The 24,867-nt window shown below is 42.5% G+C and overlaps 1 protein-coding gene across 1 annotated transcript in view; it reads right to left on the reverse strand.

Moving 5' to 3' along the window:
• fbn3 (fibrillin 3) overlaps window positions 1-24,346 on the reverse strand; it is a 63,484-nt gene extending 39,138 nt beyond the window's left edge. Inside the window, exons 1-6 of the mRNA XM_086223425.1 lie at window positions 24,281-24,346; window positions 21,708-22,030; window positions 12,166-12,248; window positions 11,907-12,008; window positions 5,682-5,777; window positions 4,091-4,186 (exon numbers count right to left, since the gene is read on the reverse strand). Coding sequence (XP_086079551.1) covers window positions 4,091-4,186; window positions 5,682-5,777; window positions 11,907-12,008; window positions 12,166-12,248; window positions 21,708-21,886 — 556 coding nt within the window. The 5' untranslated portion in view covers window positions 21,887-22,030; window positions 24,281-24,346. The remainder of the gene's footprint in view (window positions 1-4,090; window positions 4,187-5,681; window positions 5,778-11,906; window positions 12,009-12,165; window positions 12,249-21,707; window positions 22,031-24,280) is intronic.
• Between the last annotated feature and the right edge of the window lie 521 nt (window positions 24,347-24,867).

Below are 24,867 nucleotides of genomic sequence, written 5' to 3' on the forward strand. Positions count from 1 at the left end.
TTTGATGGGGTCTCTTCTGTACCCTCCGGCAGGAAACTAAACCTGCATATTGGCGTCTACATTTCATGAGGCAACATCCTGTTGCATTAGTATAGAATTTACCGTCTTGGTGTAGATCAGATTTAACAAGACTCCACACTAGCTGACTCAATGCTAAATTGTTGTAGGGAATATTTTCCACAGAGTGACCTGCGCCTGCCCTGAGTCCCACCCATCCACCAGCTCAGCCATCCTGTCCAGACATGTTCTGGCCACTCTTAGCCAGAGTCAATAGAGCAGAAATAGAACACTAAATGCCCTTGACATCACTACTTGCTGGGGGCAAAATTGTTCCTCTATGATTATCGACTTATTTGAGATGGACTGGGCTGAGGAGGCTGGTTCAGTTCTATGAGACGAAGTGGACCACGCAGTGCTGGAGCAGAACCAGTTGAACGGGTAAGGCTCTGCTGCAGGGACAACGGAGGTATTTTCCTTTTTCTATTTATGGGAAATCAGATCAATAGATACACAATATTCATTGGTGCACCACTTGCACCAGCACATTAGATATAATTCTACATTTTATGTAAAAAAGAAAAAAGAAAAAGTCCTTCAACAACCCACCATGATTTGGTGAAGAAGGCAAGTAACATTTGTAATGAGTTGGGAACTACTAGGTTTGTCAAAATAAAAGCCTAATTTACATCATGATAAAAGGGGGAAACGAAGAGCTGGCTTCAGCATAGATGTAGGCTCTTCTGGGGGATGTGCTGGGATACCAGTTTCATCTGAGTTTCAGTTTCTATCATCTGGATTTCAGTGGAGGACCACAAGGCAGGGAAGCAGTCTCTCTTTGCTCTGGAATATGATAATCCAACAAAAGACTAAACTCTAAATGAAATGGCAATCTTAAGAAACAACAGACAGTCAGTCAGACACTGTACTTGATTCACGACCACCAAAATGTCTACTGGAAACCAGTTTTCCTGAATGAGAATCAGTTCTTTCGTTGTCTTAACACATTTAACTGGTTGGAAATTAGGTGGCAAACTGGCCCTGAAACTGGTTTGTTGTCGCCTTACATTCCCTCCAGCATACACCGGCAGTGTTACTCTGCATGCATGTTGAACAGTTGTTAATATAAATTACCACATTCCACATATAAGCTTGCACATATTTTATATTGCACACAACGAAATAAAATGCAGCATATATGCACACATACTGGTACAAGTACTGACCTCTGTGTACATCTGGTGCTCTAAGACAGTAATCGTTGTAGGAATGGAGGGAAATTTTCATGACAAGGCAGGAATGAGTCGTTCTGCAGTAATGCTGACTCGAACCATAGTCAGGAAGCGCATAGCTGCATATTCATTCACACTCCAGACATACTAACTACCAGCAGGGGTTTCCCATGACTCCATCAAGCACACCCAGGTCGCCCACGTTGTTGACTTTCACTAACTTCATAATCAGCAACAGTCTTCTCTCTGAATCACACAACAACAACCGACTGACTAATAGCCTCAAATTCAAATTGACTCGGGTATGTAGAGGGTGGCTGAGTTTAGACGGCCACGCTCACCCGGAATCAGCACCATCGTTTAAGGTTAAATGTGGGCCAAAGTAAAACTGAACTGAGAACAGATGTGGGCCACATCTGGGCCAGACGTTCGCTGTGAGCCGGGCTTACAGTAAATAAAATGTGCTGGTCATTTATCATAATCATTAAAACCTTCAGAAGATACTGAAGCTTGTGTGTATGTGTGTGTGCGTGGGGGGGGGGGGCAGATCTATACAGATCTCAAGTGACTGTTTTGCCAAAGATCCATTTAAAGTGAAGCAAAACCAAAGAAGTTGACTGCTTTAGATTAAATTTGGACAACCGGCAAATGTTTCAAAGGTTGTGTTGTTGTGTGAATGCTCTTTATGTTTAACTTTCTATTTTCTCTCTTTGACGCATATTTGGCGCCAAAGCACAGATTTTACAGCTTTTCCCGTGTGGCTACCAACAGTTCCAGGAGTCCTGCAACATGTAGTGTTTGTACTTGCCTCCACCAGGTTTTGTGGACACAGCTGGGGAGTGCATTTTCATTTTCACTCTTTTCTCCCACCATCCCTCTCTCTTTTACTTCCACAACTCACTCCTCATCAGGAAAGGTCCAGGACAACTCCACAAAGAAAAGCCTATTCTGTCAGTCCTATGGGGTTGTGGAAGAAGGAGTGGGGGGTAGGTTTTTTTGGCCAGATGTCTTTAAGGCTCCCTCTGACAAACACAGCCATGTTGAATGTTGACTTTTCCAAGTAAACAAGATCCTGCATGGAAACAAGCGGATGAGGGCAAGAAAAGTTTGATGGAGTGGTAATGAAAGTTAGAATGATAAACAAACAAAAAAGGATGCCTGCAGAAGCATAGACAAGTGGGAATGATACGAAGAAAACAAAGGCTGCATTTTACACAAGTAAATGTATGTTATTTAGTAGGAAAAGAAAATGTAAATTATGTGAGGTGGGCAAACACCTCTACAGTCTGAAGAGAAGAGTTGAGGGAGAGAGTTGGAGGTTCAGGGAAACGAGAGGGTCTACAGTTTTAAAATGTATCTTCTTCTCTGACAAGGTGAACCGAGGTGAAATAAAATGCAGCGACCAGTTCAGGCCAGTTTTTCATCTGCTTCCAAAATCCTGCCATCACCTCCAATCACACACACCAAGAGCTTCTGTTCAAAGCTTAGGAGACAAACACCCACTGTCTGTCTGGTTTAATGACATGAAGTCATCAGCAGCCTGGATGCTCACCAAACACTGAGGTAATGAAGAATAAATACTGGGCTGATAGGGACATCAAAGCCTTCCCACCATGAGCTGAGCTCTCAGGGTGACTCCCATCCGCCTGTGTTGACTCCAAAAGCTCGATAAAGGCTTGATAAATGTATTCCAAGAAGCAGCGAGATTTCAAAACGTCTTCGTGTTTGCCGTATTTAGCTAATGTCATCTAAACTTGTGATTCCAAAACGGGGGAACATAACAAGTTATGGCAGGGGGAACACCAAAAACACATATTTAGTAAATATGTATCCTCTCAAAATCCTCCATTGGAAAATGAGTGAAAAGGCCTTCCTAAGTTTCCTCTGATTTGGACGGATTATCTCGGAGCCAAGTAGCCAACCGGAGGCAGACTAGGGCTGCATTGTGTTATATTCTTCCAGCATCTGAAAAAATAAGGCACCGTGGCAACCAAAGAGATGTACAAAATTCTAAATTGTGGATGAATGGTTGAAACTATGGCTTTCATGGATGTAATTCAATAGCAGAATTACTATGACAGCTTGAGTCTGGAAACCATCTTCTCCGTGGCTGTACCTTGTCTGACAGAGCCAGCGTCATGGTTAACTGTCCTAGCCTAGCCAATGGCAGCGTTAGCACAGCTAGTTTCAACACCAACAGTGCAAATAACACCAAATTAGGTACAAGTCTTTCATATTGTGATTGACATAATGCGCATCGTGTCGATTTTTTTTTGATGATGTATGAGAATCTCATGAGGCTGAGTAAGGAACAAAACCTGTTAATACAACTGTCGGGTTTTCCTATGAGTGGCCTACTACTTCTTTGTTATATTTCCTCCAAAAACAGCAAAATGTGACATCATACGTTGAGGTAGAGGAGGTAGACTGCAGGAGGTTGAATGTTTCAGGGGGTAGAGGTGGTTTGGAAACCACTGCTCTCAGCCACAGATTTTGTGGTGAAACCAAACAGGAACATGTGAATCCCTCAGGCTGTCTCTTCATCCACAACTATAATGGAATAACACTCCATCCAAGTTAAGGAAATCCTCAACAGAAAGTTGATACGCATAATAAAAATCATGGACAGTTTTGTAGTTCAACCTTCTAAAGGGGGGAAAGGCAAAAATATCAGCTGATTGTGTGACACTTCATGTGTTTTGCCTGCAAATATCTTCAGTCCCATATATCATAAAAATGAAGGCTAAAGCTGCTACAATAAGACCCTCCCATAAGAAATTGTCATTTTCTCCTTCACTGTCTCAGGACCCTTTTGTGCATTCAGCCTAACGTGATGTACTGATGGAAGAATGAGCTCTCACCTCTCTCACACTGTGGCCCAGTGAAGCCGTAGACGCAGGCACATCTGTTGGGGCCGATGCAGCGCCCTCCGTTCTGGCATCCGTTCTCACACACAGCTACAAAACACACAAAAAGAAAGTGATTCACACGGAACTGAATACTTCACAAAGAGGTCTTTCACATTAGGGATCCGGGCCTAGATCAAAGGAGAACCCAAAGTTCAGTTAGGTCGATTGGTGTGAACTCTGCCTACCAATTGCACCCATGAGTCCACTTCAGATGGAGGTCTTGGGTATGGTTCATGTGAACCTGAGCACACTTGGGTCAGGCGTGCTATTGAATAGCAACACAGAAGTGTACTGCAATTTAAAATATGCACTCCTAGTTACTCAGTACAAAACAACACAACAAGGCATCCAAGTTGATTGGTGGTAAGCAATTTCTGTTGTTGCCAAGCACTGTGAGTCTTGGATGAATGAATCACTGAAGTATTCCACTCTGCTCTTATCATATTTGTCAGATTTTTAGGAGGACATGCATCTCTGTCTCTACCTCACCTGCCATGCAGGGAATCTTGATAGCCAGGACTTCCCGTGTCCTGTTTTCTCTTGGACTAGTCTGTGCTTGGTCAAGATCTGTCTCTGCTTTGTATCGCTGACAGTGAAGAGATGCTTTGCCAATTTATTCATGGTTTAGTTCCAGAGAGCAATTAGGTTTGCTGTGAGCTCGGGTTTGATTGGACCGACGTTCCAGATGCATCTTTTGTTAATTTAATAATATGGTTTACTCACACATGTTTCATTATGGTTTTGAAAGGCTTCACCTTCCAAACGACTGAATCACTAACACCTTCAATTACAAACACATGTGAGTATTTTCATTGATAACATTAATCATTTAGACAACAGCATCACTTCAGCATTAGCTCCAACCTCCACAAGGACCCTAATTCAAGCTTTTGTGCTACAGTTTTTAATAATAGTCCAGATTTCCAGTATTAGGCCAGTAAGCATGTGAGAGATGCTATGATATTAGACATGTTTTGCTGTGTTCTCCACACAGCCTGGACTAATATTGACTCCTGGGTCCAGCTGAGAAATCAAATCCAATATTTTTTTATTGTTGCTGTCTTTCAAATAAAGAGAGAAATTTCTGCAAAAGTGCAGGATGTTAGTTGCTTTTCTCAGGAACTGTTCATGCTGTCCACTTCAACCTCAGTGCATTGCTGAGGTCTGAAAATAGTGGAGGGCTGAGTGTGATGTCATTTAGAGGAAGATCTGTCTGTAGATAAAAAGGTAGAGGTACAGACCCTATCCTTGCAGGAGTGAGGTTTGTAGTAGATCAGTTATATGGCCAGAGGGGGTGCTAGTGCATACCCTCATCTCCCCTTCCACCCCCAAGACATACCCAAATGTGTCTGTGCAGATGCCCAACCAAGCCTGAAGAGGCAACACTGGGATCTGACCAGGCAGCCCCTGTGTTGATAGACAAAGCAAGAGGCAACTGCTCTGCCTGGTTATCCAATAGTAGTAAAAACCCTCACATAACCAAAGGCCCCACCTCTAACAATGACATACACATACACACATCCAGGCATGGCTTTACACTCACGTTGTCCGCAGTGGCTGCCTGTGTAGCCCTTGGGGCAGGAGCAGGAGTCCTCTGCACAGCTCCCTCCGTTCATACACCTGACGTTACAGGACTGAACTGTGGGACAGAGACATACAAGCATCAGGAATGAAGCTGACAGGTGACATGAACTTATCAAAGCTCTTACATGACAATGAAATGATAAGACAGGAAGGAAATTTGAACCCTGAAGACGGCTTTGAGTGAATAAATGTACTGTTGAAAAAATAACCTGAGCATGAATTAACGGACTGATTAAGAGTTGTTTCTAAACTGCGTGTTGAAGATAAACAATAGTTGCACGTCTCTGGCAGCTTCAGACTGACAGACAAGGCACCTGGGGCCATGACACATACCTTATCAAGCAGACTAATGGTGGCCTAAAGGTAGCGCTAAGCTGATCCTGCGGTACGCTAAAGTCAGTCAGTGAAGAATTTGCAAAGAGAAGCTGGTTCACTGGACAGGGGGGGTTGGGGGGGGGTCTTATAGTTACAATGGTAATAAAAGAGAAAACAAAAGCAAGAGCAGGAGCTGTGTGGAGCAGCGAGAAACCAGAGGTGGTTTGGTTATGATGACATTAAGCAGCAGTTTGAGATCTACAGTCTCATTCGTGACAGCAGCAGCTTTATGAGGAGACATGTAATGGTCTTCCTGGTACACAGGTGGCTGGAGAACCGCAGAAGATACCTACATGAAGATACCTAAAAGAAGATACCTACATGTAGATACCTACAAGTAGATACCTACAAGTAGATACCTACATGAAGATACCTACAAGTAGATACCTACATGTAGATACCTACAAGTAGATACCTACATGAAGATACCTACAAGTAGATACCTACATGTAGATACGTACATGAAGATACCTACAAGTAGATACCTACATGTAGATACGTACATGTAGATACCTACAAGTAGATACCTACATGTAGATACGTACATGAAGATACCTACAAGTAGATACGTACATGAAGATACCTACAAGTAGATACCTACATGTAGATACCTACAAGTAGATACCTACAAGTAGATACCTACATGAAGATACCTACAAGTAGATACCTACATGTAGATACCTACAAGTAGATACGTACATGAAGATACCTACAAGTAGATACCTACATGTAGATACCTACAAGTAGATACCTACATGAAGATACCTACAAGTAGATACCTACATGTAGATACCTACAAGTAGATACGTACATGAAGATACCTACAAGTAGATACCTACATGTAGATACCTACAAGTAGATGCCTACATGAAGATACCTACAAGTAGATACCTACATGTAGATACCTACAAGTAGATACCTACATGAAGATACCTACAAGTAGATACCTACATGAAGATACCTACAAGTAGATACCTACAAGTAGATACCTACAAGTAGATACGTACATGAAGATACCTACAAGTAGATACCTACATGTAGATACCTACAAGTAGATACGTACATGAAGATACCTACAAGTAGATACCTACATGAAGATACCTACAAGTAGATACCTACAAGTAGATACCTACATGAAGATACCTACAAGTAGATACCTACATGAAGATACCTACAAGTAGATACCTACAAGTAGATACCTACAAGTAGATACCTACATGAAGCTCTTACCAGACGCCTCTTTTAATTACAGCTCAAGGAAGATATTTCATTGTCCTTTAGTCCCTATGTGATTTTTTTTTTTTTTGGTTTTCCACTTTTCTGTATTCCCTTGTGCCTTTCATGCTCCTCTATCTAAATCTTAATCTCAAGTTCAACATTAATTTCCTCTCTCCTATTCTCCGACTGTCTGTTTATGTCTCTTTCTCTCTTTAACATTTCTGGCATGTAGAGCTGAGCAGCAGAGGGGAAATAACGGAGCTTCCCCCAAGCTGACTTTGTCTAATGAGACTTTTTGAGTTTGCACACAGGAGTCTTTTCAGCCACTTTAATCCTCCAGCTTTGCTTAACTGTACCCCAACTCTAAATACTCTATAGGTAGTTTTTCACTATTAGCGCACGTGCCTTGTTTTGTTGGCGGCTAAACCTTTGGATGGGGACTTTGTATAGTTACAGTAAATGCATGACAAGGGAGTAATTCACTGAAATAGTCAACAAAGCTCTGACTCGCTCCATATATTTAATGCCTCTGGAAGGAGTTCCAATTCACTGTCTCATGTGCAAAACTTGGCAGTCAGATTTGGCAAAATCTGCTTCTTGTCTGGATTGTGTCTCGTGACAATATGATGATAAATTGAAGCACGTAGCAGCCCAGGTTTTTAGGTTAGTGTACTAGTGTGCTGCCCCTCCTTTTCTCTCCTCCATCTCACAAGAGATGGGTCAGGTCCTCCTCTCAGGTTTCAACCTACCCTTTGTTCAAGACTTGAGCTGCACACGCTCATGACTCTTTCTACAGTCAGGCCAACAACTGGAGCAGTGATGTGAAACATGAATAATTAATGCAGTAAGTGATTTTAGTTTTCTCTGCCATGGAACAAACCGTGGAGGAAATTGTTCCAGCGTGCTGCGACTTCCCTGAAGCTGAGGGAAACTTGAGTAAATCCTCCATTTTTTTTTCAGCCACCTCTCACAAAAGTGTTACGAGACGGGATAACGAAGTGTGCTGAAACACTTTGGCTGAAGATATTTTCTCTATCCATTCACAGAGATTCGGTTAGTATCATGTGTTTTCTTTGTCAAAGGAACTAGATTGGAGGAGGAGGAGGTGGATAAGAGGGAAGCAAACACAAGCACATTTAGAGTCAGAAGGAGATGATCTCACTGGCTAACTTCGCCTCACACCCCCCCCCCCCCCCCCGCCCATCCTATGCAGGTTGAGTGAGAAGGTTTACCCCAATGACCCGCGCCTGGAAAGCTGCACGTGCAGAGCAACAGGGTAAAGGAGGTGGGGGTTGGTGGTGGATGTGCGTGAGCGAGAGTCTCTCAAATGTCGAGCAGAGAGAGTTAGGTGTAGTTCTGCAGAACCACAATGCACCTCTGTATTCTGGTGGTGTCGTCGGTCAGCTGCTCACATCTGGGTGTTTTTTATGAGGGGCTGCGAAACACAGGAAGTGTGTGAGTGTGCGTGTCTGTTGAGAGTGTGAGCACCTGTGCGTGATGGAAAACTGGCTATCTTAATAGCTGTGTTTTGTCCTGATTTACACACACACCACAGTGGCAAGTCAGCACAGAGGGGTGATGGAGGGAAAATGCTTGGTGTGAATAAGCTTAGGAGTCCTTGCACTCTAGGAATTCAAAGTCCTGTATTTTGTTTTAGGAACAGACTCTCCTCATGCTTCACCCTCATGCCTAAAAAGACACGCTGCAATCCAGATAAACTTTATGGCGACGGCATGGCTTCTAATTAAAAAGGACACTCTGCTTTCCCAGGGTCCAGTAATGCCCATTTTCAATAGCCAATAGAAGCCTGTCAGTCTAAAGACAGCTGTTTCTCAGCATTAGCGCAAGAATGTTAGCGTTAATGATTTCATAATGATGGTTATGGGAGGAAGAGGTTATAAAGGTGACCCTGGCACAGCTGCTGCTCTGACAGTGGCTTTATTACAGGGGTGACTTACAGTTGTGCGGGAACTGACATTTATGTCCACATTATCGGTAAAAGTGACTCATGCAGTTCCAAAAAACACCTTGGATTTCACAAGATTGCTTTTTTAACTTCTACAAATGCAGTGCCTGCTGGGCTTTCCAAGGAAACACATGCTTGTATGTAGAAATGTGTTACTGATTTATTTAGACCTCTGCATTCCACAGGCAAGATGTGAGACATAAAGATGCTATCTATAACCCAGCGAACTAGGGTGCGAGAATCAGGCTGTGTAATTAAGGCAGAGGAAATTGGTGTTTCCAAACTACAATTTGTTCCCAACTGCACTGAATTATCTTGTTAAATTGTGGACTTTCTCCAAAGGCAGAATTAACACATTTGGGAAGACGATGAGACTGTTGGCCTTGACTCACAGACGGTGGTGAAAACAGTTTTCAGCATAAGTCATTTTTCAAACACCGTGAAAACACGTGGCTCAAAAAAAAACCACCCAAAAAACAACATTCTAAACAAATGAGCCAAAGAAAATTAGTAGTAGTTCAGGAAGAGTTACACAACTTACATTACAAATGGTTACAAGTGTTATAATGTAATATCTGAAGCAGTTAAATAAAACAGCCAAGCACTGACACGTGCTGCAAAACTTCTTGGTTACTTAAGGTAGCAGTTCTGGGTGTACGTTTATCTCAGGTCATAAAGTTGTTTGACCTCCGACTTTCATTAAACCTGCCTAAGAGGCTGGAGACTGAGGTACTTTCACAGACCGTGAATCTTCCCCATTTTCTAATCATAGAACAATAAAGTAGCTTGTGATTAATATCTCAGTAGCTTCCCTTCCTGCCTGAAGACCTGTAGAACACTAAGAATGACAGAGTGTGACGGTTCAGTCCCGCTCTGCTAAACCCTTTCTCTAATTTATCACCTCACTTTCTCCTTTTGACCCCTTAAAGACCATGACTTCATAGCTCTTGCCAAAGCACTGACGGAGATCTGTGTGTATCCTGCCACACAGGTCAGAGGCTGTTTTTCTCCACTCCATTCTGCGTGCCCTTCCTCTAAGGGTCATTCTTACTTTGGACTGAAACAGATCCTGTTCTGAGTTGCAGCCAACTGATTCTCACTGTGTGTGTGTGTGTGTGTGTGTGTGTGTGTGTGTGTGTGTGTGTGTGTGTGTGTGTGTGTGAGTGAGTGAGTGAGCGTGCACGGTATTTCTGTCTCAACAAGAGAATTAGGTTTCAATGATTATCTGTCTATGAGCGAAAATGTGTGTGTTAGTGGGTTTAATGGAATGTGAGCATGTGTAAAGCGTCTGGCAGGGTCCAGGCGTGACTAGCGAGCTGACTTTGGCCTACTAAAGCAGTGAAGCTGAACACACTGCACACTACTTAATACACACACATTGACACATAGTTTGCATGCTCCCTAAAGTCGTGTTAAAATGTTTTCTGCATGTCCTCTACATACCAACTTCATATCTAAACCTGTAATGAGATTTCACACACTAACTCCTCTCCAAACACACATGCACACAATATCCTAAGTGGTCTGTAACTAAGCCCAGTAGACTGAGCTGGGGGCGGCCAGACTCTCTGCTTTAATCCTGACAAACTCTGTGACCTGCAGGGTTTTAGTGCAGAGCTGGGACTCTATACACCACTATTACTCTGTCGACAGTGTTATTCTGGCTCACATGAGAGAAGGGTGGGAGCATTAAATTTGTGAAATAGTCTGGTAATTGGATTTAGGAGCTGAAACTGTTCAGCGTGGCAAGCGACATAATGTTGTCAGTTGTATGGATCATATACATCTTGTAGAAGAATAAGGGATTATACTATTATTTTTTTAAGCATCTGCTAAATTTAAAGTGATAAAGACAACTTTTAGGCTTCGATCCAAAAGATTTTACAAGATTGAGCCCACTGGCTGTAACGCTAGTTAGAGAGGGCTGGCATTTAAAGGAATTTTAGGAAATACTCTTTTCTGGCAGAGAGTTTTATGGCAAGAACGATAGCAGTCTAGTGTCTGTGAGTTAAACTACTTGGCTGGAGCAAGGTCACTTAGTACAAAGCTTGGAAAGGAGAGAAAACAACAAGACTGATTCCATCCAAAGGTAACAAAAGCCAACTACCAGCCGCTCTAAAGCAAACCAATTAACTGATAATGCCTTGTTTGTTTAATCTGTAAAAGTCCAAATTAGACGCCAGTTTTCCCATTTTACAGTGGTTATCTGAGTGTTTCTTGGCTAGTAATAGTTTCAGGGCAATGAAAAGAGACTCCAGAAAGGTACTGCTCCCATCCGTCTACTCTATGGGTCTCGACACATGAACTCCTCGGTAATACACAGATAATCAGTTGGCAGCTTACTGAGGAAATATGACGTCTATAATTTGTCATAAAATAGAACCAAAAAAAACATTTAAAGTGTAGAGCCTGAAAATCTTCAATTCACAATAAGGCGGAAAAGCAGGAAGGGTGGTGGAATATAGGGAATCTTAAAAACATGATGCTGATTATTTATATACTATATCAATTGATTATATTTATTGATTATAGTTAATTGATAGTAGGGTGTTCTAATTAGTCTTTTTGAGCCTTGAAAGGGTGGTGAATTTGCTGTATATGATGAGGAGAGAGACATTTACCAACCTCCTGCTCCGGCTCCACAGCTGGAGGAGAGCTGACCGTTTGAACAGGTACACATGTTGGGTCTAGAGCAGAAGCCATCGCCACACGAATTCCTGCAAATTGCTGATTGAAGAAGAAGAAGAAGAAGAAGAAGAAGAAGAAGAAGAAGAAGAAGAAGAAGAAGAAGAAGAAGAAAGAAGAATTGAATTGGTTCATTGGTTTGTCTGATATTTAGCCAGTGAGTGATGAGCGGTTTGGGTGAAAGGATGGAGGAACTTACGAACAATACACTGGTTCCCTCCTGGTAGAGTCTTCCAGCCTGGACAGCAGTATGAATGGAAGCGAGAGCCACACACGTTGGGCCTAACAGATCACAAGAAAGAACAAACAAATTCACTACTCAGGCAGCCTTCCCAAACATATTTCGGACAAATTCCTACACAAATACACAGAGTTATAGGAGTTGCCAAAGACCTGCATGACTTCTGCTTTCAAAGTAAACAAAACAGTGATGCAAAGTTCTTTCAAGTGGTTGACGGAGGCCAGGGTGGAGGCCGGCAATATTCAAGGCTGAATTCTAACTTTGAATGACAGGATGCATGGAGCTCTCCTTCATCCCAAATTCAATGCCAGATTCTCTTGTACTCTGGCAAGTATCCAAGGCTGCTCCTTCAGCTCTGATCCCGACCAGCCTGCATTGACCTTTGACCTGGTCTGACAGATGTAAGAATCATCCCAGATTAAGGAAGGTTTGATTAGTCGGACAGGTTAGCCACAAAGTTTTCCTCTGAGGACATGGCTCTACCACATCTACAGATGACTGCTTTTTCTCTCTCTCACACACACATGCACGCACACACACACACGCGCGCACACACACACACACACACACACACACACACACACACACACACACACACACACACATAAGGAACATATAACGAACACTTTATTTATCATCCAAGAAAATTATATCCCCATTTCCTACTTATACCGAGTTTGTTTAAAATGGACCCAAATTCCCATCACGCATGAGACACAAATCCATCTACTATAAGGAAGTGAGTCAGTGTGTGCACTGGAGTGAAACATCCCAGGACACTGCATGAAGCTGTTTTGCAAGCTGAAGAGATTCCAACTGTGCGGCTGTACTAATGATATCCTTAGTGACCCTTCAAAGCTTATAATGACGAGTATATCTGCAGCCATTTGTGTCAGTGGTTTGTTGTTTGCATTTACTGGTGGCATGACTATGATTTTAGAGACCACAACTTGGCAAATTGGGATAAAGGCTCGTTTTGGATGCTCATGCTAAAGTCATTTGCCTACCTCATCTCTTTGGACTATTTCTACCCTGGGACATGATTTATGACTGTTTAAAGTAATGCTTGATTACCCAGTGTTTTCAGACATGAACCCAGGGACTAGTAAAATTAGACATGAACTCATCAAGCTTCAGAGGGGTCCTCTATTGACACCAAGACAAGTACCAAGATTCTGGTACTTCAAAGGTACAATATTGGTCTTCTAGAGGCTGTAGGCACAAAGAAAACAGGTACAAAGTGAACTGAAGGGTACATAACTGTTCTTCCCCAACGACAAGCATTTGTGGCTTGCTTTTAGGTACACATGGGTACCTCCGTTTTTTTTAGTGTGTTGCACTTTGATACGGTTGGGATTTGTGACGCACAACTTTACGTCACTTTAAAAATGAAGGTCCTGGTCAGACCTGGCATCAACACGCGTCTCAGGTGATGTGATCCCAAACGGAGAGCTCAAGTAAAGGTGTGAGTAGAGGATATAGCGACATGTGATCGCTCAGACCACTTTCAGAGTTGTTCAGGGACCCATGTGGTCACATATCTTTTTGCGATGGCTACACTAATGTGTCCTAGGCCACTCTGCTAACCACCGACTCAACTGATGTAAACTGAATGTATCGTTTCGGAAATCTAAACGTGTGAGTTGGCTCAATCCACATCTGAAAAGCACTAGGCATCTTGGGGGAATAGATTTTTCTGAAAAAAGCTAAGAACAGACCCAGTCTGTAGACTACTGTTTTGATTTACTTGTACTTTTATTATATGTATACGCAGGGAATGTATTTCTCATTTAAACGCTATGTTACCAATTTATAACACAGGACATCTGTCAAATATCAATATCTAGCTAGTTGTAACATTACCAAGATGACATCATCAGCGTTACTTTGGCCATGTTCAGACCTGGCATTAGCATGCGTCCAGAGTGATCTGATCACAACTGGACAGCTCTAAGTACAGGTGTGAACACACTCAGGACACACTGATCGCTGAGTCACAGCACATACGGAGGTGCTCTGGGCCACATGTGGCCACATTCTTTTAGCATTGTGTACACAACTGTGTCCTGAGCTCCAATGAAGGACTGCCTAGTCAACTGATTTCCTCGGTTTAAGCGGAAATTCGCACTGATTTACAGGCCAATGGCAGCATTTTATTATTATTACACAGCGTCTGGTAATTTCCAACAGTCCATGGAGATATGAGTGTGTCAAACATCTTGAATGATTTGGTTTGCCTGGAACAAACCAAGGGATAGACCATGTCTGTAATGTTCAATTTCTGACCAATTAGACACGGGTAAAACACTGCTGCACTGCTCTCCCTGTCGCTCTGTCTCTCATTATTGTTGCTAAACCAGCAGCTGATCTCTCTCTGTGAAATCACTTTAAATAATAATCCAAATCCAAAACAGAATGGAATTAAAATGCCAGCGTTCACTATGAATGGATGTGTTGGTCGAGACAATCTGCAGCAAAAGAAAACATGATATACAAGATATGTTTCTTTTTCGCACAACTTGAGGAAAAATACCCCATGTGTTTCTTGTAAAATGGTCACCAGACGCATGTCTAGATGCATTCTAATGCCAGGTGTAAACACATGATCTCATGATCTCATGAGCTGTCCACTTGTGATCTGATCACTCTGGACACGTGTCCATATCAGGTCTAAACAAGGCTTCAACCAGAGCAACTGACAGACACTTTACAGATGGGTTTTTTTTTTTTGTCTGCTCTTGACAGGTTCACTTATTCTCCTCATGAGTAAGTGAACTGACTTTTACATCAAAATCAGCAGGGTGCTTCATTTTGGTTATTTAGCAAACGCTTCTACAACCTTTGCTCAGTTGTTCTACAGCTTCTCTTTTGTCATTGGCCTGTTCTAAAACTGTTTTGACTGCATGCTATATACAAGTGTGCATCAGCTTTAAATACTGTAAATCCAGAGGAAGTCTCTGACTTTGGAGGACTAAAGCCACTGGCTGATCATCAAAGCTGTTGTAAAAGTATTTTCTCTTGAACTGATCAATCAACTTATCAGTTTAGCACTGCAGATACACAGAAAGACAACACCAGGGTAGCTATGGCAGTCGTGTTCGGCACACAAGCATCTGTTTCATTAAAGCAGAATTCTACGTGTTTGCCAGCCAAAACAAGCACATTAGAAGGGAAATTAAGAATTAGCTCTAATGAAGATCTCAAGTTTCTCCTGCATGAAACAGATGACCGTTCCTCTCCTCCTCAACAGACAGTAACCGTAGTAACCCCAGGCAGCCACCAGGGAGACGACAGCTGGGGTTTGCATCCCTAGTGTATGGTGAGCAGAGCACACCTCCAACCACATTACCAGATAGCATGGGAGGGGGCAGACAAACAGGTGGGCCAGGCAGAGAGGAAAGATATTTATGTTGGTAGAGTTCGTGATGACAGAGATGGAAGGTAAAACTAACAAAAGACGAGGAGAAAAGGCAGAGGCAGGGACATTTTGGAGGTTTGCAGAAACATGCGGGTTGGCATTCGAAAGTGCAAAGAGAGTGACAGGAACGGTGGTTAGGAGGAGGAGGGAAGACAGGACGGTGGGAAAGGAAAAGGAACAGAGGATCAGTGGGAGGGAAAGCAAAACAAGTTGAGAAGAGGAGGAAGCAGGAGGAGGAGGAGGAGGAGGAATGGGAGCGGAAAACAGAGATATGGAAAGGAGGGCAGCATAAGCAAGGAGGGGCCAGTATAGGGGTTGAATTTCTGGGGCAAACAAACAAACCAAACAGGGACTTGAAAAAAAAACCCATCAGCGATGCAGAGAGAGAGAGAGAGAGAGAGAGAGAGAGAGAGAGAGAGAGAGAGAGAGAGAGAGAGAGAGCGAGAGAGACATTCCAACACTTAATGAACTTGATTTCTTCCCTGATCTATTTCTCCACACAGCGCTGGAGATCTTCCACTGTTACAGACTCGGAGGATGTTAATATATGAAGGATTATACGGGCCTGACCCTGAGGTGTTCTAGTTTGTTATTCTTCCTCTGTCTCTCGATCCCAGTCTTTCCTGCAGGTCAGTGCCTGGTCCCTCACAGAGACCAGACTTTAGATGGTGAACTGAAGTAAAACAGAATGAAAGACAGACGAAGAAAAAAAATAAGAAGTTTGAGCCCCAGGGGTTTTGCTTAATATTGAAATGTCCTACTGTTCTCAGGGCTCAATCTAAAGGAGATTAACTCTTCTGTGTCCATGTCGCAGCCTTTGAAGTTGCCTTCTGGCCCGTGAATCGCTCGTTAACTGCATTAATAGTAATAAAAGGAAAATGGCTGCCACCTCATGCAAAGAGAAATATGAAGAATAGAAGAAAAGAGGAAACTGGGGTAAGCAGTCTCACAGGGAATTCAACCGCTACTTACGACAATAACGCTCTCTAAACGCTCTCTCTCACTCTAAAATTCACTTTTCTACTGTCGTGAATCATTGATGTGGTTCGTCTAGGGTTTTTACAAAATTAGAAAGTGCAAAATCAACACATAATTAGGCTTTAGCCTGAGGGTCCACTCCACATGCAGGAATCCAAAAGGTCAAAGGTTAAAGCAGTTCAGAGCAGTCAGCCTGGACTGACCTACAAGGAAGAGCGGGCATGTAAAAAGACTACAGACAGTCTGTTTCCATCACGACAAAGACCAGAAGTTCAGTTGTCAGGACGCAGGTCAGGTGTCTGTCTGTGTATGAGTGTGTCAGTGTCCTGGTCAAAGGTCAAAGGTCAACCACCTGGTATTTGACCCCTCTGAGGAAAACTCTTATGTATTGCTGCCTCCAGCAACACCTGGGCCTATTACTCTCCTATCAGATCTGAGAGAGGGGATGATAAAAGACCAAGGAGGTGATAAGAGAGAGGAAGCAATCAACGCTGGTCGCTGTCCTAACATGAAGAAACCTTCTTTTCTATAACTGAAATTAAGTCATCAGTAAAATGTGTAACAACGCTGAAAGCAAACCTGGTCATTGCTAAGTAGGTCCCACCATTGCTTCACAAGGTGGAAGATTTTCTTGCTTTAGGATCAATTAAAAAGCGAAGCACCAAAAAAAAAAAAAAAAAGGGTAGATAGAAGTAAATGTGAAGAAATTGAAGGAACACAGAAGAATCAACACAATCTAAAAAAAACTTGAAGTGTCAACGACCGCCTAACGCCACATTACATGGTGGTGGCACGGCATCTGTTAAAATGATGTGCCAACACCACAGAAACAATGTCAAAACACAGTCATTTAGGATCCTTTCATAGTGGAGACATGAAATCCCTGGTTTAACAAAGCAACGCTCTGGTTGGCGGTTCATCCTCTTTTGTAGCTTATAAAAGTTAATTGTTACTCACTTACAACTGCTTATTGAAATGACATTCACTGTAGAAAAATAATGCTTTATGACAAACATTTGGTTAAAGTCAGGAAAACATCATGGTTTGGGTTCACGTGACGTTCTAAACAAGACTACAATGAGACATGAATACTCGTCCTCCCCGCAAAGACTTGATGTTTGACCGCCGCTAATTGTTCAACCAGGGAACCAACATGAGAGAGACTCCATACTTGATTTACACTAGTTTTGTTTTCATGGTGCTGCCACGCAATTTTAACACATTACATGCCACCATCACACAAAGCAGTGTTAAGAGGAGATGGTGGTTGGATAAAAAATATACAAATAGAATAGAACAGTCAGAATAGAACGTAGGAACTTGTCTTCGAACAGAAGAATAACACAGGACGGGGTGACATTGTTTCAGTCTGAAATCTAGCAAGGGAAGAGTAACACAAAAGAGAAATGCTAATTTGTGCGCCTCAAAACTGTAATACAGTTCTAACAAGTTATATCTTTACTGCTCTTCATCTTTGCAGCAGACAAGGAAACAGAGTGTTGGCGCTATTGTCTTGACTAATTTAAAGACTGTGTGATTCAAATGTTTAAAAAAATGACAGGCAGTGTAAAGTTAATAGCTCCATTTTGTGGTAGCAGAGTGTGTGTGTGTGTGTGTGTGTGTGTGTGTGTGTGTGTGTGTGTGTGTGTGTGTGTGTGTGTGTGTGTGTGTGTGTGTGTGTGTGTGTGTGTAGGTTGTGATGGCCCTCCGGCTGACACATAATAAAGTTCTATAGCACAACAACTTACACTGTGGTGCACCACATAAACCCCAGAGGGGATATTTGATTATTACTCTACTTCCATACAAATAAATTTCATCATCCAACTTCCCTGTTCATTCAGATGATTTGTGGTAAAGATAATACTGTTTGTGATCGGCTGTAATGGTGACTAATTGTAAATCAAATTACTGAGCTCTCCTCTTTGCTGTTAATGTATAATGTAAGAGAGAGAGAGAGAGAGACCAACAATGTCAAATGTAGAGAGTGAACTCGTGGCTAAATAATACAGACTGACATTTAATATCGCTTTATTCATAGATTTAATGCCTAACATCTGTCCTAAATAATCCTGTCTTCATAGCTCATGAGCTGCACATAAAGAGCTGACAAATAAATGCTGAACCTAACGCACATAAAACTGAAGGGGAAACTGGCAATCGTTTATTCATCCCAAATATAAATTCTTTTCAATGTTTTTGTTCTCTCTTTTTTTTTTTTTTCTCCTTCTCCTGTCCTCAAAATACTCAGATACAGTAGATTTGGACTGAAGAGGTCCACTCTGTGACATCCAAGGAAATTCTTTTATTCTCTTTCAAGTATACCAAAGAGACTTTCTTGGGACTGCATGTAGAGGAGCCCATCCAGGCGACTGGGGTGGTATTGACATTATCCTAATTCTCTGCCTTGGGTCTGAATGTCTGCCAAGTTATTCAGCATCCAAGCCGTCACTCCTCAGCGAGGTTTGGTAAAGCTGTGCCAAGCTGGGCTCCGATAATGAGGAAAAAAAGAACCTGGCTGGATTCTTCAACTCGACATTCATGAGAGCTTATTAAACTATAAATATTCGAGTCTTTTCGGTAGTGCTTTTGAAAGCAATAGAAAGCAATCAAAAGCAAAAGCTCTCTATGTCTGCCTCACGCTTTCCCTCTCTCCTTCTACCAAGCAGACAGTCAATCATCCAGCCAGCCCGCCAGCCAGCCCGCCAGCCAGCCCGCCAGCCTAAGGTCTGATCAGATACCGCCCTTGAGTGGACACATGCCAAGCTGCAGTGTGTTGTGTGAGAGCCAATAAATCAGTCAGTCAGCATCAGATCCAGGACTACCAGAGACAGTCCAGGAGATGTGGATTTCTCGCCAGCAAATAAACACTGCACTTTCAGCCCAAGGCCAGTATAATGACCATCATTACACTAACTCTCCCTCTATCTCCCACGCGGAGGATCTGTGAAACCCACACGGAGTTACTGGCAGGCCGCTGGGATTGGTGAAACTCTGAGATGAAAGCATGGAGACGCAGGGCAGGGTTTGCATGTATCGTCGCGGGTTGTAGCTTGAGGTGGATGAGTTATAGTAGATTTCATCAACTCCTGTTTAAGACCACTTTGGCTCACACTACACAAAGGCACATCAGGAGCCAAAATGCTTACTAACTCATCACAAATGTGATCTGATCATCCCAAGGCTTCCTTCCAAAGTGGATGAAACAGCCTCACATGAACATGACTAATTTTACCCGATTTCAGACGATTATTTTCATCCAGCGACACTCAAACAGTAACTGGAAATAAATTCAACACATTAAGCTTATTTACTTTGGCCAGCTTACTGTAGCACATGGGAGGCCCTTTAGACTTTCTCACTAATTCAAATGACAGTTCCCAGGCAACACCTGGATATCCAATAAAAATAATCAAAAAGATGTAGGACATCATGTCAAATAAAACTGGATTGTGGTCTTGGCTTAAATCCCACTGAGCTTGAACATAATCTGAGTCTCATCACCTAATTATTTCACAGCAGAAGTATCACTGCTGGAGCATTTCAGTCCTAACACAGTAGTGTTTCCACCAGTTCACAACAATGGAAAAAGTCTGCAGGCTTTTGTTACTTGTTCTCATGAAACCACGCACCGTTTGATGGGAATAATATGTGATTGAGCAAGTCTCTGGCCACTCTGTTAGACAAACTTTGACTATAAATTAATGCTCGCTCGGGTCACATGTTTGGAAATCGATGCCGGTCACCTGGTCCAATGAGTGCCTGAGATGCATCCAAAGGACAGCCCAGCAGTAATGAAGGAGAACTGTGCCACAAGGCAAAGAAAAGTAAAATGTCAAAGTACTCAAGTGTTCTTTCAGACTTAGAATATAAAATTTAGAAATATTTCTGGCTTTAATATGTTGGGAACTATTTCCTTTATTTAAAATGGACCTCTGCCTCCTATTTAAATGAATGACAAGGCAGACTAATCTGTTCCTATTACGCGGCGAAGACTGTGACAGAACATGTTTTTAGAGAAAACACCAGTTGTACAAGCTAAACAACTTTGCACAGTTTCTGCACAGATATTTATCTCTATTTCTCTAATAACTCCATCCTCATAGCCCTCATTTATTCCCTCATTGCTGTCTTTATGTCGTACTTGTCGCGATGTTTCCTCTGCCGCTTTGTCACCTACAGCAGTGAAACAAACGCCCCATTTCATACCCCCCTTCGGGTGATACGAATACCTCATTTCCTGTGGCTTGGCACTGGGTGAAGCATAAGCTGGGACAGATGGGAGTCTGATTGGAATAACTGATGTGGACAACAGGCCTTCAACAAAACATACTTTGTTTTTCAAAAAGAGGCAAAATATACAGTTAAAGCTGACATACATCCCCAGATTCTCTGTGTTACAGTTGGACTGGAGGAAGGAGGAGGAGGAGGCGGAGGGGGAGGAGGAGGAGGAGGGGGAGGAGGGCTGCAGCTGGTGAGAGGTGATCTCCCCCCATATAGACACTCAAATAAACAGCACCTTTAAAAACATGCATACATGTATGTACCACACACACACGCGCGCGCGCACACACACACACACACAATTATCACAGACAGTCTCCCAACAGCAGTCCTGAACTACTTTCTCCAGCTTAACTAATACACTCCAGAGAATGTGGGTCACGCTCTCCTTCATCAGACCCTCATAAAGAACGCTGCCTTTTTCCTCCCTTTCCCATGAAAATGACAATTTGCCATAAATAAATACACAGGGAGGTTTCAGTATGACAAGAAGCCCGTTAAGGACGAACATGTGCTGTTTTTGAGAAAACAATGTGGTAGTATTCAGCAGCATAATTTGGTATAAGGCGAGCTTGGCCTGAGACCAGGAAGCACAGCAGTTGAAAGAGAGCTGCCAGGAAAGCAGAAAGGGGAAAGTCATTTTTATTTAAAACCTCTCCAGATACAAATGGGCTGAGTTTGTGTATGCAAAACTCAAAAAAAGAACCTTATTTCTATCTTTAACACAATTAAGAATGAAACAACGGATATTCTTTTTATTTATCAAATAGAAGTGAAACGCAGTGGATCCACACACACACACACAAGTTGTCATCCTTACCCTCTCAGTGTTTCCTGACCACGGCGTCGAACCCGCTGAGCCTCTCTCTGGTCCCCATTCCCAGTGAAGCGGCTAGCTTGGAGCTGCCCATTCCCAGTTTGAGCACAGGCCACATGGACCGCAGCAAAACACACCGTCATCCATCCCAGCAGCACCTGAGCCAGATTCTTTGGTCCCATTGGTCAGTCTTGCTGTCCCTCCAACTGTAATACCAGTTTTAGCACTCCTTCTGGGACTCTCTGTTCACCGTGAGGACCCAGGCTGAGCAGAGTGATGTAAACCTGGATCCAGACCAAGTCCAGGTGTGCACTCCAGAGTTGGGGCTGGACAGAAGAAAAATGGAGATGAGATACACACATACACTGACAAGGGGTCTTGGCAATTAACTTCAAACTGATACAACCTGAATCAGCCAACAGGACGCCAATTTTTTTCAGATTGGATTTGTGACATGTTGAGTGGTTAAAATAGAGGAAAAACACATGATATGGGGATGAGAAAAGAAAATCATGCAAGGCAACACAAAGAGAAATTTAAATCTTGACTGCCAGCAATCTGTTTTCAGTTGACTGCAGCTCAAAGTCGTCTCATGAGGGCTTTAACACACCACTGACACCAAAAACTGTATGTCCTGACAACACAATACAGAGGGGAAAGCCATAAATTGATTGGGGAGACTCCCTCTGTGACTGCTGAATATCAAGTATTTACTGTCATTACAAGAGATGATAAATTGAAGCTCGTCTGAAAAGTCATGTTCAGGGATTTTGTAATGGAAAACCCTGCCATACTGCAAAATAAATGGCTTATCCATTTCCTATGATTCCCAAACTCGGGGTCACGACCCCTTAAAAGATTGCGAGATAAATCTGAGACGTAGCGTAATGTATTAAAAGAGGAGTATCTATAAATCTACACTTTTATTGTGGGAAACTGCTTTGAAGTAATGGCTAAATAAACAAGATAAAATCTAAAAAATAAAAAAAGAGAGAGAGAGAGAGAGAGAGAGAGAACGTAGCTCTCCAGGAAATCATATTCAACCTTTAACAAGGGGTCATGAGACATTGCTTCAGTTAAAAGGGTAACAAGCCAAAAAGGATTGTGAATTACTGGCCTGAATCGAAGCCTTGTGTCTAGAGGGAGCCAGAGAGACGGAGGCCATGGAGAGAACAGGGGTGGAGAGCTAAATACTGAGGTAAATATGACCGGCGAACAATCACTTTCCATCACACATTCCACAGCCGCAGAGAAAACAGTGGAGACATTTAATTGTTAACAGTTACTCCTTAAGACACCAAATTAAATTACTCCAATTATGAGTCATTATCTGATGTATAGGGTCTGGATTTCTAAATCAAATTACGTTGGAATTGCAAAGCTCATAGTCACAGAGGTCCTCACTACTTTAGGGGGTATTAAAGTGAAAAACACAGTCCAAGTGGATTGGACAACCTTGAGGTTTATTTTCTCTTCATTATAGACCACAGGTTTGAGAGTGAACTGTGGGCCCCTGGTGATATACAACCTCAACAGCCTCCAGCCCCCGAAACCATGGGTCCAACCGCATTACACTGTATATTAGGCTAAAGAAAAGAAATACAGCTCAGCATCCCACTGACCCAGATGAAGTTTAATGGATGATGAGAGATTGATGAGCAGTGAAAGACTTAAAGAAAAAGACTGATAGTTGTTTGACTATTCACACACAGCTGCGTGTAAGGCCCTGACAATTAAAAGACAAAAGAGTTTCCACTCTAAAAAGAGAAAAGAAAAAAAAAAGTTGCTTGCAAGTATGAGAAGTGAATGGAGGCGGGATTAATGCTGAAAAAGAAGAAAAACATGCCTGATCAATTACAGAGCTGCAGAGCTCCTCGAACACCCCTGCTGTCAAAATAAAGCATCTTCGATGAATCGTAATCATGTGAGAGCTGCGTCTGTTTAAATATAGGTGACAAAATGTTTACAGTAGATTTAGGCGCAATGATGAATCACGAGAGAATCTACTGTACGCACAGGAGTCGTCTGAGCAACATAAGCATGATTGAGTTGACAAAGATAGATAATCTTTCCACAATATCGCCGCGCGGAGACGAGCTCACCACAACTTTATGAATGGAGAAAAACGCAACATCAGCTCCGACTTAATCCAAAATGCGAGGAGGGGGGAAAAAAAAGGAGTGCACTTTTTTAATCCTTCTGATTTCGCCGGAAAAGATCCCCCCCACCCCCCAACTGAAAAAAGTAAAAAAAAACAATTCAACAAGGCAAACTGTAAAACGTGACTCGGGTCCCCCCCCCCCCCCCCTGCTCTTTCTTTAAAAGCCGGTAAAAAAAAATAAATAATTAAAACAAACTAAAAAATGTAAAAAAATAAAATAAAAAGTTCCGCGCATCAGCCGCTTTGGAACAAATTTTAAACCTTTTATCCACTTTTCAGCATCTTAACTTTTTCAGATCTATTTATCAGACGAGTTAATCCCCCGTGAAACAACGGACCTGCGGAACAATAGCAGCAATCAAAGCCATTGATAGCTTATTGTACTGCTGTCATGAGGTTAGAATGCGCACAATACCTTGCAGCAAATGGAGTGCCTTTGGTGTCGAGGAGCCCGAAATTAGAGACAGGATATGTGCCCCAGAATGGAATATTGAACTATAGCCTTGTGAGAAAAAGAGAAAAGTTAGGGAATTGCCCTGTTAGGAAGAGGGGAGGGGACACTGACTGAGAGGGGGTAGTAACGGACTGCAGGACAAACCCACATTCCTCAAGACTCCTGGAGTTGTTATAACAGGGGCCAAGCAGCTAGAGCCTCACACTGTAGCTAACATGACTTCACTATCATCACTCTGCAAAAGAATCGCACTCCTGCAGTCCACCTGAGAGATAAGAGCATCCACAAGAAACCGGCAAAGCTCCCTTTGCCTGTGGAGAGGAGCCACAAGAATCATTTAAATAACAGAGTTAAAGAGGTCACGATGCTGTGAAAGAATGAAAATCGAAGCAATTTAGCAGTCAAACCATCTTCAAAACTTCCCACTCCAATGGGTTCAATTTAAAAATGTAATAGCAAAGCCCCAAGCGTGTGTTATTCCATCACAGTGTGTCAAATTTAAGCCCGCTATTCAAATAGTTCTGCTATTTACTGCTGCAGCCCAGAGG

The sequence above is a fragment of the Aulostomus chinensis genome, chromosome 14 (assembly GCF_037954235.1).
Source record: "Aulostomus chinensis isolate RoL2024-O1b breed Wild chromosome 14, RoL_Achi_v1.0, whole genome shotgun sequence".
Taxonomy (NCBI): Eukaryota; Metazoa; Chordata; class Actinopteri; order Syngnathiformes; family Aulostomidae; genus Aulostomus; species Aulostomus chinensis.